The sequence below is a fragment of the Monodon monoceros genome, unplaced genomic scaffold (genome assembly GCF_005190385.1).
Source record: "Monodon monoceros isolate NGI ecotype Baffin Bay Population unplaced genomic scaffold, NGI_Narwhal_1 Super_Scaffold_21, whole genome shotgun sequence".
NCBI lineage: Eukaryota > Metazoa > Chordata > Mammalia > Artiodactyla > Monodontidae > Monodon > Monodon monoceros.
Genome location: NW_021703778.1, coordinates 6,524,384 through 6,539,145, shown reverse-complemented (window position 1 = coordinate 6,539,145; position 14,762 = coordinate 6,524,384). Strand labels below are relative to the sequence as shown.

At 41.2% G+C, this 14,762-nt stretch overlaps 1 protein-coding gene across 1 annotated transcript in view; it reads right to left on the bottom strand.

The window, feature by feature from the left end:
• The window catches only part of ITGA8 (integrin subunit alpha 8), a 180,798-nt gene that overhangs the window by 131,366 nt on the left and 34,670 nt on the right, over nt 1-14,762 (bottom strand). The window contains exons 6-11 of the mRNA XM_029236499.1: nt 12,912-12,957; nt 9,998-10,123; nt 8,989-9,033; nt 6,501-6,544; nt 4,764-4,820; nt 1,186-1,238 (exon numbers count right to left, since the gene is read on the bottom strand). Of these exons, the coding sequence (XP_029092332.1) occupies nt 1,186-1,238; nt 4,764-4,820; nt 6,501-6,544; nt 8,989-9,033; nt 9,998-10,123; nt 12,912-12,957 (371 nt within the window). The remainder of the gene's footprint in view (nt 1-1,185; nt 1,239-4,763; nt 4,821-6,500; nt 6,545-8,988; nt 9,034-9,997; nt 10,124-12,911; nt 12,958-14,762) is intronic.

The window sequence follows — 14,762 nt, the reverse complement described above, 5'->3', positions numbered from 1 at the left end:
GTCTGGATGGGCCGCAGAATACTTACACATTTACCTACTAAAGGACATCTTGATTGCTTCCGGCCTTCTGTTTTTGTTTTTTTCCTGCGTAGTGCTCATCACCATCTAACATAATCTTTATCTGACTTATTTATTTTTTTGTCTGTAGCTCCCACCCGAACTACCGTATAACCTTTATGAGGGTGCGGGTTTCGGTTTTGTTCTCTGCTGTATCCCAGCACCTAGAACAGTGCTAGTGTGTAGAAGATGCTCAAGAAATATATGTTGAATGAAAGAATAATAAGCTATTTTCCAAAAGGTACAAAAGTTAGCAAATTTATCTCCAATCATACGGTACCGCATAATAAATAAAGTTCATTTCTAGCTATGTAGAGGTCATAGCTAATGTCTATCCATGATGTAGCCCAGATAAGGGAACATAGTTCAGATTTTTCAGATATTTGCTTCTTACCGAAATGTGAGCTCCATGAAAGCAGAGCCCTATTCTTCCTTAATCACTGCTACATTCTGGGCACCCAAGAACAATGCCTGGCATATGGTAGGTGCTCCAGCAATATCTATTGGACGAATGATCAGTTCATCTCAATTTTTTGGTTTTCTTATTTAATCATTTGTCTTATCTGTCAGGTGCTTTTCGTGGATCAGAGAGTTGCTTAATAACAATTTTCTTTGAAGTAATAACTTAAATACAACCACAGTTTATCATGCTGTTTGATCCAAGCTCAACTATAATTTACTGCCATAAACTGAAAAAAATAATATTATTATTTCATCTTCTGCATGGGGGTCACTAGTATGTTTGTTAAAGCACTGTCAGGAGAAAAAATATTTATGTGCAAATGTTTTATGAATATCATGTGCTAAAGGGTGAAGGCAGATGAGCAGATTCTTCAATGGCTATGGAAGTCAAATGGCCAAGGACTATTTAGTTCATAAAATCAAAGATAAAACTAAGTAAAATAGTCCTTTCTTAGAAGTGGCAGATGTGGTAAAGACATAAGAAGGGATGATAGAGAATTTTTTAGTAGATGTATCCTTTTGCCCTGGACTAAAAAAAAAGTTAAAACAAGAGCGCCTTGATCTTGTTGAGGAAGTATGGAAGGATCTATTTCATGAAGGAAAAAATATAACATCTTTAAGGACGAATGTAATATCTGGTGAGTGAGGAAGTTCTTACAAACTTACCCATCATTGTTAACATCTGATACTGCAATTGTATATCCAAAGTAAGATGCCATCTGCAAAGGAAAACCATAAGATGATATATTTTGTGCTCAAAAAGTCATTTTTATAGTCATCTCTCAATTTTCCCTGAAAGATTAGCCACATTGCAGCACATTTTTGCATTTAAATTCATAGACCCTTGGACATGGACAGAGTCTTCGAGTCATTTAGTTTAACCCCTGACCTAATGCATAATGTCCCTCACAACACCCATGACATCTGCTCGGACATCCTCTGGAGATGTTCAACAATAAGCCCATTCAATTTGTAGATACAACTATTAGAATACTTTTTGCTAAAATTGGTCCTCCTGTATCATCTGGTCCTTAATGCTCCTACCTAGTTCTGCAATCTTGAATGTCACAGAATAAATCTAATTCCATTTCCATGTGAAATCTCCTATGGAAATGTTTTCAGTTGGCTTCCTATCTTTCTTAGGGATACAACATGCGATACCAAAGAAAAGATGATACCCCATGAGCACACTGACAGGAGAAGATAAGTAGGATGGACACCCTCTGCTTTGGACTCTTTATATCACTGAAGCATAAAAAGGTTTTAATTTGAGGGTAAACCACGTCTCCGTATCAATTCATATTGAGTTTATCGTCTGCTGAGGTTTCTAAGTCTCTTCTGAGTGTAACCAGTGTGCCTAATCTCTCTACATTCTAGCTCTTATATTTTTGTTTTCAACCTATGTTTTCAAGGTTTATAATCTCTTCAGATTTGGCCAATAGTTTTAGCTTGCCAAGATTTTTCAGTTCCGTATTCTGCCATCCAATGCTTTAGCTCAGCGGTCCCCAACATTTTTGGCACCAGGGACTGGTCTCATGGAAGACAGTTTTTCCACCGACCAGGTTGGGGGGGGCGGGAATTGTTTCGGGATGATTCAAGCACATTACATTTATTGTGCACTTTATTTCTATTATTATTACACTGCAATATATAATATATTGCAGTGTAATAATATACAACTCACCATAATGCAGAATCAGTGGGAGCCCTGAGCTTGTTTTCATTTGCCACTCACTGATAGGGTTTTGATATGAGTCTGCAAGCAATTGATTTACTATGGTCTCGGTGCAGTCAAACCTCTCTGCTACTGATGATCTGTATCTGCAGCCCCTCCCCAGAGCTAGCATCACCGCCTCAGCTCCCCCCTCAGATCATCAGGCATTAGATTCTCATAAGGAGCGTGCAACCTAGATCCCTCACATGCGCGGTTCACAGTGGGGTTCACACTCCTATGAGCATCTAATGCCACCGCTGATCTGACGGGAGGTGGAGCTCAGGCGGTACTGCGAGCGATGGGGAGCGGCTGCAAATACAGATGAAGCTTCGCTCGCTCACCCGCTGCTCACCTGCTCTGCAGCCTGGTTCCTAACAGGCCACAGACCAGTACCAGTCCGTGGCCCAGGGGTTGGGGACCCCTGATTTAGCCAGTTTAGCTTCCTATCACCTACAAATTTAATCAGCCTACAGTCCCCTGGAAAGTGTGCTCCACAGAAGGCAGAGAGTTCCACCTGTGTTGTTCATTCTTCTCTCTGCCCTGTCTGACCAGTGTTTAGCTCAGAGTAGGTGCCAGGTGCTAGATACTCTTTGCAGAGGAAAAAAATAGATGAGTTACCAAGTGTAACACAATTATTTAATTCTCCCACCTTTTTTGTCTATTCCAAACATATACAGTTGCCGTAGACTGATTGTTTATGCCTCCCCTCCTCCAAATTCAAATATTGAAACGTAACTCCTTATATAATGGTATTAGGAAGTGGGGCCTTCAGGAGGTGATTAGGTCACGAAGGGTTGAGCCTGCATGAATGGGATTAGTGCCCTTAGAGAAGAGACCCCAGAGGGCTCTCTAGCCCTCCTTCCACCAGGTAAGGACACAGCAAGAAGACGGCTGTGAACAGGAGGCAGGCTCTCAGCAGATACCAAATCTGCCTACCCCTTGATCTTAGATTCCAGAACTGTGAGAAATAAATGTTTGTTGCTTTAGCCACCCAGTCTATGGTATTTTTATTATAGTAGTCCATGGGCTAAGACATGGGTGCCAGGTGCAAAATACTCTTTGCAGAGGAAATGAATGCCTCATTTAACTGCATCATGCAATAACTCAATTCTCCCACCTCGTTTCCCTATTCCAAACACATACGGTGAAATTCTTATTCCTGGGTGGCATTGTGTGATCTTCACTCAGAGGAATTTCATCACTTATGTATTAAGTTCTGAGGTTCAAGATTGCAGAACTAGGTGGTATTGAAGATGAGAAGTTACAGAAAGGCCAAATTTAACAATGTGTAAAGAGCTTTTAATGATAAAAATGTGAAATGAAAAGACAAAGGAGAAGTCTTGCCAGATTTCCATTAAACCATTAATTGTCACCACTTGGGAATCATGGTTCAAAATTTATAAATCCACCCAACTTCACTATCTTCACAGCCTTATATCTCTATATTTACCACAAGAGTACCGTGAGGGACATTGTTAAGTGCTTTGTTGAAAATTGCACAGTAACGGATAGACAAAGCCCCAATTTGGGGGAGGAAATGTCAAAAATGCTCTGTGTTCTTTAAAAAACTCTATTTGCTTGACAAATATATGATTCCGAATTTCTGTGTGTAGCTAAGAGTTGAGCATTTCAGGATCTTAAACCTGGATCCTCCTGGGATCCCGTGGGCCAAGATGTAACTTGGCTGGAGTCAAGTGTGAGGCTTGCTAGAAGCTCCTTACCCTGGGTTGGTGGTTAGGAAAGGAAACTGGTTGACCAGAGAAATGAATTCAACTCACGATTGGCTCCCTTAGACGGGAGTATATCACATTCATCCTTTAAAGAAATGTGACAGATTTCAACAGGTCAAAAACCCAGGAAACCCAGGGTAGTGAATGAAGTGTGACCTCAGGCCGTGTTACGTCAGGAGGATGACAGCAGCCTGTTTGCAGGCAACTGACCCATTGATAATAAGACCCCAGCCAGTGACAGTGGGTACGGGGCCATACCTACCCCCTGGGGGGAAGGGACCAGAACCAGAGAGCTTATCTTCCATATAATGTTGGGATTGGGGAGGGTTCCAGTCACTGTGAGGACAGGAAGGCAGAGCCCAGACCCACTGACTGACCAACATGTGAAACCTACAAGAAGCCTGTGTCTTCTCGGGGGGAAGGCGGGTACTCAGAACTCATCACCGCGCACACTACATAAGGACCGCAACATAACAGGACTGCTCTCTGATTTCAGCAATTAGTGGCTTTTGGGCTTTTAGGGAGCATATTCTGCCTTTACATCACTTATCATTTTCTGAAATCATCATGGGCATTTACTTGTTTCTTAATTGTCACCCCCCATCAGCCTCCCCCGGACTGTTGCATGAGAGCTGGGATCTTGTCTGTCTGCTACTGGGTTACGCTCCCAGTGCTCAGAAGAGTTTCCAGCACATAGTAGGTGCTCGGTAAATATTTATTTTATGAATGAATAAATAACATATTACAATATACTGTTAGTGCAGAGTGACATTCATTATTTGATTCTAAAATGTCTTCACCTGTTCACCAGTGAAATTCTGAATAAAGGTCATATCTGTAGAGTTAATGATTGAAACCTGAAAGCATAGAAATTAGATAGGTTACATCATTTGGCATAGAATTGGAGCAATTTTTTAAAAGTTTAACTTAAATTATTTTAAAATTTTTGTGAGGAGTCATAAATGGTTAGCTGTACATGTAAAAAAAAAAGCCCAAAGGAACGATCTTTAAAAATTCCAACTGAACTTTTTGTTTATGGTGAAATCTGGGATCCTTTCAGACAAAATGCATGCTTACTAATCTGATGTAGAGAAATCTGAATTCAGGAACACTGAGAGCACCTAATCTGATAGTCAGTTAATTGATCTAATCAAAAATTTAATCTAAGTTTCACTTCTGTGCATTTGCTGTTATGAGAAATTGATGACTATGGTTCTCTGCAAAAAAAATGAAATTTTAAAGTATTATCCATGTAGCAAAAATATTCCTTTTAAATTCTATCCAGACAGGGCTTCCCTGGTGGCGCAGTGGTTGAGAGTCCGCCTGCCGATGCAGGGGACGCGGGTTCGTGCCCCGGTCCGGGAAGATCCCACATGCCGTGGAGCGGCTGGGCCCGTGAGCCATGGCTGCTGGGCCTGCGCGTCCGGAGCCTGTGCTCCCCGGCGGGAGAGGCCACAACAGTGAGAGGACCGCGTACCAAAAAAAAAAAAAATTCTATCCAGACAACCTAAAATCTATAGATATTATAAGTTTACCAGACTTAAACATTATTTAAAATATAAGTTTTTCCTTTCATAAGGTCGATTTATTTTCCTTTCCTGTTTTTATGGTAACTAGTTGTAATGGGTTTGAATAGTATCCCTCCAAAACTCATGTCTGTCCCGAACTTCAGAAGGTGACCTTATTTGGAAATAGGGTCTCTGTAGATGAAATAAGTAAAGTTAAGGATCTTGAAATGAAATCATCCTGGATTTAGGGTGGGCCCTATGTCCAATGACTGGTGTCCTTATAAGAGGAGGAGAGGACACACATAGACACAGATGGAAGAAGGCCATATGGAGACCGCGGCAGAGATTCAGGTGAAGCTCCCACATGCCGAGGAAAGGCAGGGCCACCTGAAGTTGGCAGAGGCGGGAAGAATCCACCCCTACATGCATGGGAGGGATGTGACCGTGCCGATCACACCTTGATTTCAGCCTTCTGGCCTCTTGAACTGTGACAGAATAAAGCTATGTTGTTATAAGCCACCCAGTTTGGGGTCATTTGTTATGACAGCCCTTGCAAACTAATACACTAGTGAAATAACAATTGACCTTATTATGTCCACCGTATGGGACATATTAAAATGCTGATCACATCAACAATGGGATCCTCTGCAACTATTCCCAGATTATGCACACGCATAGGGCTAGGCTAGCTTCATGGGCACGTGACCCGTGCAGTCAGTCACAAAGGGTCCCACATGCAGACGAGCCCTCCCCACCCTTTGGATAGCCCAGCTGTCACTGTCCTGAAATTCTTAACAATTTTGAACAAGGGGCTAGGCATTTTCACTTTACACTGGGTCCCACAGACTATGGAGTTGATCCTGCACCCAGATCAGAAAAGAATCTAACCTCCCTTTTCATAAGCAAACAAGCGTGGATCAGTAGTGCTCACTATTAAAGGGCATTTAAAAAGATTTGAAAACTGTATGCAGCAAAATGTTTCTTTGCGTATGTAGAGAATGTAGCGTGTAACGCCTTCTTAGTACTCACGCATCCAAAATTCTGTGCTCCTCTGGGAACCCCAGCAACCAATTCTGTGATGGAAATAGTCATTTACAAGGTGAGTAGCATAGCATACTGTAAAGCTATACAACAAATCAGCTAAAGAGGGTGCCTCTTAAATGAGTAACTATCATGGGTCCTGTAGAGAGATGGAGGTTTGAAGCCACAGTTTCGCACTGGCTTTTGCTTCTGCTACAGACGAAAGAAAACAGAAGACCCAAAGTCGTACTTTGAGATTTACCTGTCTCCATCACATTCTCCATGTGTTTCTGCCTCCAGAGCATAAGCCTGGCTTCTCAGATCTGTGTGTGATTTGTCAGTTAAACCTCGTACTCTGATTTCTCCACTTTTCACTGTCTTTCGTACTAGTCTTTTGTACTAGTGTACAAAGTAACAGCTCCTGTCCCACTAATGTGTTCAAACAATTTCAGTTACCTAAGGAAAAGCCACATACCATAAATGATTGAGTCTTTCCCCCTGGAACAGAATTACAGGACAACCTGGCAGCCAAGGGTACGCGAGGAAGGGAAGCTTCAATAACAGAGGTAGAAAAAGCAACTCTGGTGAAAAGCGGGGAGCATATTCCAATGCACAATGATATGGCTCTAGATTCAGGAAATAGTGGTTTCAGTCCTTGGGTCTGCCATAAACTGGGGATCAATCACTGAAACTGATTTTTTCCAGTCACCTACAATAGATGGGAGTTGGAACTGCCTGATTATCAGAGATCTTTCCAGCTCTCATTTCTATAAATCTAAACTATCCTTTGATTCAGTGGGGTCAACATTTTAGTTTAATTTAAAGAAAGGGGGCCTGGAAAAGAGTCCCCTTCCATTCAAATTTCCCTTCACCCAAAGCTGGTCCTAAAGGTATAGCACAAATTCTAGCATTAATTCTATCTGATGCAATAAACTCTAGCAGAGTTGGGCGCTCATGGTGTTGGAGCGTTAATCATCAGAGAAGATCCATTTGGGCCTAGATGTTGGACTTTTCAGTGGTAAATTTACTCTAATTCAATCAACATATAAATGTTCATTGCAAACATAGGATACAGCACGGAGCAAAGACAAAATTCCCTGCTCTTGTGGAGCTTATACTTGAGCTGGAAGGGGCAGTCAATTTGAAAAGTAGAGTCAAATGTCATGTTAGAAGGGGATGAGTATAGCGCAGAAAAACTAAGCAGTAAAATGTACTGGGAGTGCTGGAATTGGGAGGCGGAAGGAATTATGATTTATTGGGGTGGTCAGGGAAGGTCTTGGCAAGAAGATGACATGTTACCAGAGCCTGAAGAAAGTGAAGGAGTAAATATTATGGAGATCTAGGAGAAGTATGTTCTAGTCCGAAGGAATAGCATGTGCAAAGGTCCTGAGGTAGAAGTGTGTCTGGAGTATTCAAAGAACAGCAGGGAGGGCAGGGTGGCTGGAGTGGTTGGAAGGAGTCAGGGGTAAAGGACTGGGAGCTGAGGTCAGAGTAAATAGGGGCCTCATGAACAGAGTCTTTTAGGTCATTGTGAAGACTTGGATTTTAGACAGAATGAGTTGGGCAGTCACTGGGAGCCAAGAAGTTACACCATGTGACTTCTCTTCCTCAAGGACCACGTTGGCTGCTGGATCTAGGGAAGACCACAGGAGGGCCAAGATGAAAGCAAAGAGGATCAGTTAGGAGGCTGTTGCCACAGTGCTGATGGGCGCTTGGATCAGAGCGGAGGCTGCGGAGGAGGTGAAATGTAGGCAGATCCTGGCTGTCTTTTGAGTTCAGTTAGCAGGATTTGCTCATGGATTAGATATGGATGGGGTGTGAGAGAAAGAGCACAGTCCAAGGCTGTTGCAAGGTTTTTTGCTTGAGCAGCTTGGAGGATGGCATTGCCATTTACTGAGATGGAGCTGATGGAGGGTAGAGCATGTTTAAGTGGAAAGATCAGGAGTTCAGGTATAAGCTTATTAAGTTTGGAAGAGCCATTCAAATAGAGATGTTGAGTGTTGAGTAGATTCTAGACCTTACACCGTATTCCAGCTTCCTGGACACACGTATGGACGTTTACTAGGGGCACCTAAAAACAGACCACACTCAGATAGAACAGAGCTGACTGATTTCGAGATCAGGCTTGCCAAACAGGAAAGACTAAGGGGATTATACCAAGTAAGATACCCGGCAACCACGGCTTCTCATTTCCCACAAACATTCAGAATTTGGTTTAAAAAAAAAAATCAGCCATCACACTAGTAACTTTGGGGCCTGCAGCCTCATAATGGCTGTAACACAAAGGAGTTATTAAATGTAGGGCTGATTAAAAGTTTCAGAATTGTTTAAAAATCACAGTCCTAAAAGAGCTTTTTAGGTCACTGCACTTTTCCCCGTGTTTTATATTGGGCTGGCCAAGAAGTTCGTTCAAGTTTTCTGTAACATCGCATGGAAAAACCTGAACGAATGTTTTGGCCAATCCAATAGAGGGCTTCATTTCAACAATGTTTCTCACCTTGCTGAGAGTCCCCAGTAAATTCCCCAGCAGCAACTGAATATCCTGTTTTAAAGCAAGAAACAAGCGAATCACACGTTTGAAGGCTTTACAAATGATCTGTATCTAGAAATGTGAAGGCACTACCATAGTAGTACCTTGTGCAGAAGTGCCAACAAATCCTATTACGTAGAAGTTTAGGGTTCTACAAAGAGAAAAATTAATCAAACCAGGATTTATACTAAATCTTGGAAGCACACTAGATCTGCTTCTTCTGAGCCTGGCAACACCTTCGGATCCTGAGGTCCCTTTTAGAAGTAGGAATGCTTCATTGCCCACCTTGACGTGTGAATGGTGGTTCCTGCATTTTAAGAGTCGCTGACTCCTCATAGTCAGACATAATTACTCTGAGAGGTATCTCTTGTGCTCAGGTTCTGCAATTTCTGATCACCTACAAGGCCTACTTCCTAATACCTTTAATGATGATTTCCCACAAACTTCACTTGGCTCTAAAGTGAGACGAGGTGATAAAAGATAACTACAGTTTTTAAAAGCTCATCAAGGAATCAAAATGCCAATACGTATGATACCAAAGGTGGCAAACGATAGTGATGAAATGGCATTGTGTGGTTTGCACGTAATAAATTTTGAGAACATTCTAGCAACTGGAAAGTCTCTTGCTCTTTTTAGAAACTGGAAAGGGTCATCGTCATGTTGCCCAGGTAGTACTGGGCATCCTCACTAATACATAGTATCTACGACTGGTAAAATATTTTATTTGCTCCATTTGCTCCAAAAATATTTTATAGGCTCCATTTGTCATGGAGCCTATAAAACAGCTATCAAACTATGGAGACTACATATAATGGCTGAATCAAAAGAAAAGAAAGCTAAGAGTCCACTCGAAGCTAGTAAGAGAAGAAAATTTGCAAAAGGTGCCACATATTATAAGTGAGGAATAAAATTTGCTTCCACATTTAATATGCTTGTCTTTTGAGAAACCGCAAATGTCTTGAGCAATGCATCTCACCAAGGTAACTGTCATCGTAGGAAGCAGGAGCCACTTCTGTCTGCTTTTCTCCAGCCAATTTTCTCAGGATATCCTTGAATGAGTAGTTTGCAATGATATCTGCAATACTGGCAGTGATCACCTGACCTGTGTTCAAACAAATGAATAGATTAACTGAATGAACATGAGAGGCAGGCCCTCTCCGCACAGACACAGGGTGTCTGAACAACACACACGCCCTCGAACATGGTCATGAGGTTGCCTGCATTTTCGACAGTGAATTTTCCTGCCTGGCTCTAGAACTGCAGGCTAAGTTTGCTGACAGCTGGTTAGAGCTTTCCATTCTGATAGAAGAACCAAAGATGAACTATGTAATTGTTTTCATACAACATTTATTTTTTTCTGCTGTTTAAATTAAGGTGTAGTTGGTTTATAATATTATGTTAGTTTCAGGCACACAGCATAGTGATTCAGTATTTTTATAGATTATACTCCATAACAGGATAGCCATGGATCCAAAAGATGGCCAGCAATGTTCCACTACAACTTTTATGCATTCCTATATTTATTATGGAAATCTAAGGAAAAAGTGTGATCTCATGCTCTTTGGGAGAAAACTGGAGGAATGTTTTCAAGAGACTAAAATTTAATATTAATTTTAAAGCCAAACTATTCCTTGGGAATTCACACATTCCCACAGTCTTTCTGTCTGAAGTTCCAAAAGAATAAAACTGTTAAATCAGGCCGTAAATATCTCCGAGTGACCTTGCCTGAAATGACTGTTCTTATATTAAGACAATCGTATTTACACATGAGTTTCTGAACAACGTCTGTAGAATTTGCCAGTTTTCTCTGGGTTAAAGCTAAATATCCCCTTCCCTGCTCCCACAGACACACTGCCTTTGCTTATTTCCTTTAGTTCTTCTATAAATATTATCTTAAAACTGACTGAGTAAAATTTTAAATTATCTATCTCAGACAAATGCTCTCTATCCCCTTGACATGGCTAATTGTCAGCATATCATCTATATAAGACATTTTTTTTTCAACGTAAGGAAAGAATTACGTGAAATTAATCAAGAGCATTAGAACAAAATCTTTTTAAACACATCACTTTTATTTTATACCCATCCTCTGCATAAAATATATTGTTTTCCGGTTTGCAAAATAATGTTTAAAGACTGAAAGGTTAATTATTTGATGTGCATAGTTGTATATGTATGAATTAAGCTTAACAGTAATTTCACGTAAAATTTTATCATAAAGCCATCTCGCCTGTATCTTTCCCATTGGCTTTTTAAACATGATCAGGTCTCCTCCATTAAAAAAAAAAAAAAAAACCCAAAAAACTTCACTCAACTATTCATCTCTCTCATATTCTTTTCTATCCTTATTCTAAACTTTACAGCCAAAATTAAGTCTGTATTCTCTGTAATCTCTCTTTAGGCATCCCATTCACATCCACGCCTTTGGTTATCACCACTATGCTAGTTTTTATTTTAGCCTAGATATCCTCTCTGAGTTTAAGCGCATACATCTAAATACTTATGTGAAAAGTCTTGGAGGTCTCAAACATGTTCGTACTCAACATAACCAAAAGTAAACTCATCATCTTCGGTCCCCAGTACACTCCAAACCCGTCCTCTTCCGGCTTTCTCCATTTCAGGGACTGGGACCCACCTAAAACCATTCAGCTACAAAAGTCAGAAACATATCCTTGGCATCCTCCCTGTTCACCCACATACATCCAAACCATCATCCAAGCTGTTTATTCTGCCTCCGAAGTATCTCTCAAATTCCGCCCCTTTCTCAGTCTGTACTATGACCACTCTAAGAAGCAAACATCTTCATCTGAACCTTACAGCTGGTTTACCTTATAGACTTAAAACTAGCTTATAACCTTAGAACTCGTTTGCTGATACTGCCCTTTGGCCAACTCCCGATCCATTTTCCACACTGAAGCCAGCGTCATCTTTGTGTAACACACACCCGATCATAAAATCCCATGCTTCAAATTCTCCAGTGGTTTCCCATTATTCTCAGAACAAACACCACATTCTTATTCTCCCTCAGGCAATCTATTTAAACTCCAACCACCCACCGGGGATTTCTCATTGTTTTGGAGATAAAGACAAAACTGCTTACCTGGGGCTGCAAGCCCTGCAGGGAGGGTGGGACCCCTCCATCCCACTCAGCAGCTCTTAACTCTAGTCCCCTGATTTCCCTCCATTCTCAGCTCGCCGGGCGCCTTTATGCCCTAGAACATTTTCACACAACCCTTCCTCTCTGCGCCTGGTTACCTCCCACTCGGGGTTCAGGGCTCAGTTCAGGGTTGCTGCTTCCAAATTCGTTGAAGTTAAGGTTGATGCCAGCTTATGTAACACCTTTTTTAAGAATTAGAGGAAGTCATCCCTCCTGGGCAGACGCCATCATGCACCTGGGTTCAGGGCTCCCTAAGCAGAGCACAGGTTGTAATTTCATCTCGTCAGCCAGTGTTCAGAGGACAAAACATACCTGCATGGGGCCACCCTGGAGAAGCCTCCTATGCTCTCATGGCCCCGTCTTGACATAGCTTCCTAGTGAGTATCATGCCTGGAGTTTCTTAAGTACTCGTGTGAGTATTCGATTAATGCCTGCATCTTTCCCCAGATGCTAACCTCTGCGGGTTACTCATTATTGTACCCTCAGCATCTAGCACAAAGCTGGGCATGGTCTCAATAAGCATTTGATGAATGAAGGAATTAAGTTGCAACGGTATTTTAAAATATCATTTATATCACAAAGTACAAACTGAAATGATGCTTCCTTCGTTGGAGAAACTACCAATATGGAGATAAAATTAACATAATAAAAAGTCAACACTTGATGTTACTTCTGTTTCATCTCCCTGTTGGAAACAACCCGTGGGCATTTCTTCTCTGCTAACAGGACCTACCTTGCCAATAAAAACTGCCAGGGCCTCCAACTATAAGGTCTCCGTTCTACAAAACAGAAACGGCAACAATTGGAAAAGAAAAACAGTTTCTTTTTTTTTAAGGGTGAGAAATCATTGTTCATAAGCATTGCTCTAACAATTATACATAAAAAGTAATTTTTAAAAGAGGCCCTTATATCTGAGTCATGCAGGTCATTTTCTTTCCTTTTATTCCTTTCAATTATTTAGTGTGTTATATCAAATAATTTTAATTAGATTCAATTAGGTAAGTAAAATTCTCTCCCCTGAGAATATATAAATTCAGTTTTTTGGCACGGCCTCAGGTAAGCAAAATATGTACATCTTCCATGCTGTGCAATTTAGTAGACACGGTCTTTTGAGCCTTAGCCATAAAAAGAAAATTTGATTTCTGTTTATTTTAAGGCCACAGTAATGCCTGGTTTTTTTTTTCTATACATCTGCAAACACACCCCTTCCCAGGAGAGGGAGTGACAACTCCAGACTAGAAAATAAAAACTTTCCTTTCTACTTAGAGCCCCACCTTCCTTATCCTGCATCCTTAACTTTTAGTGGGGGGTGGGGGGTGGGGGGTGGGGGGGGAGAAAAAGAGTAAAATTTCAGACACTGATGAAATTTACAGTATTTGCAAAACCATGGAAGCTTTGCCGCCCACATTCTTATTAAATATCTGTTTTTAATTTGTGAAAGGATAACGTGAAATTAACATTAACACTAATGTGAAATCTAATCAGTCAATTACACCTAAGAGATAAAAACACAGATTCTTGTGATCTTTTTAGAAGCACATTTCTTTACTGAGTTTTTGAGATTTTCATTTAAAAACGAAGCAAGGGGCTTCCCTGGTGGCGCAGTGGTTGAGAGTCCGCCTGCCGATGCAGGGGACACGGGTTCGTGCCCCGGTCCGGGAAGATCCCACATGCCGCGGAGCGGCTGGGCCCGTGAGCCATGGCCGCTGAGCCTGCGCGTCCGGAGCCTGTGCTCCGCAACGGGAGAGGCCACAGCAGTGAGAGGCCCGCATACCGAAAAGAAGGAAGAAAAAGCAAAAATGAAGCAAGACTGTTGCTTTTCAGCCTGTGTATTTCTTTTTTTTTTTTCTCATATAACCATTTTTAATACATAACAAGCAAAGGAAGCAAGCAGAGGAGATTATCAAAGGGCATTAAACACTTCTCTAAATGCATTACAGAATGTTTTTCAAATCCAATTCCTTAAACAACTCTCTTCTCTGTGTAGCAAGCAGGTTTCACTGTTTTAACCATTATTCCATGTGTCTTTATTTTTTATTTTATTTTTTTTAACATCTTTATTGGAGTATAATTGCTTTATAATGGTTAGTTCCTGCTTTGTAACAAAGTGAATCAGTTATACATACACATATGTCCCCATATCTCTCCCCTCTTGGATCTCCCTCCCTCCCACCTTCCCTATCCCACCCCTCTAGGTGGTCCCAAAGCCCCGAGCTGATCTCCCTGTGCTATGCGGCTGCTTCCCACTAGCTATCTGTTTTACGTTCGGTAGTGTATATATGTCCATGCCTCTCTCTCGCTTTGTCCCAGCTTACCCTTCCCCCTCCCCGTATCCTCAAGTCCATTCTCTAGTAGGTATGCATCTTTATTCCCATCTTGCCCCTAGGTTCTTCATGATTTCTTTACTATTTAATAAATTGCCGTATGTATAGATTACTTTATTAAAAATAAAGAGCAAACAAAAAAATTTAAAGTTGCCAAAACAGGCCAGGTATATACCTAAAGGTTCTTTTGTTGATGGTGGTTATTGGGGGTGGAAGTGGGAATGAGAGGCAGGGGGTAAAAAAAAAATCAAACAGATAAA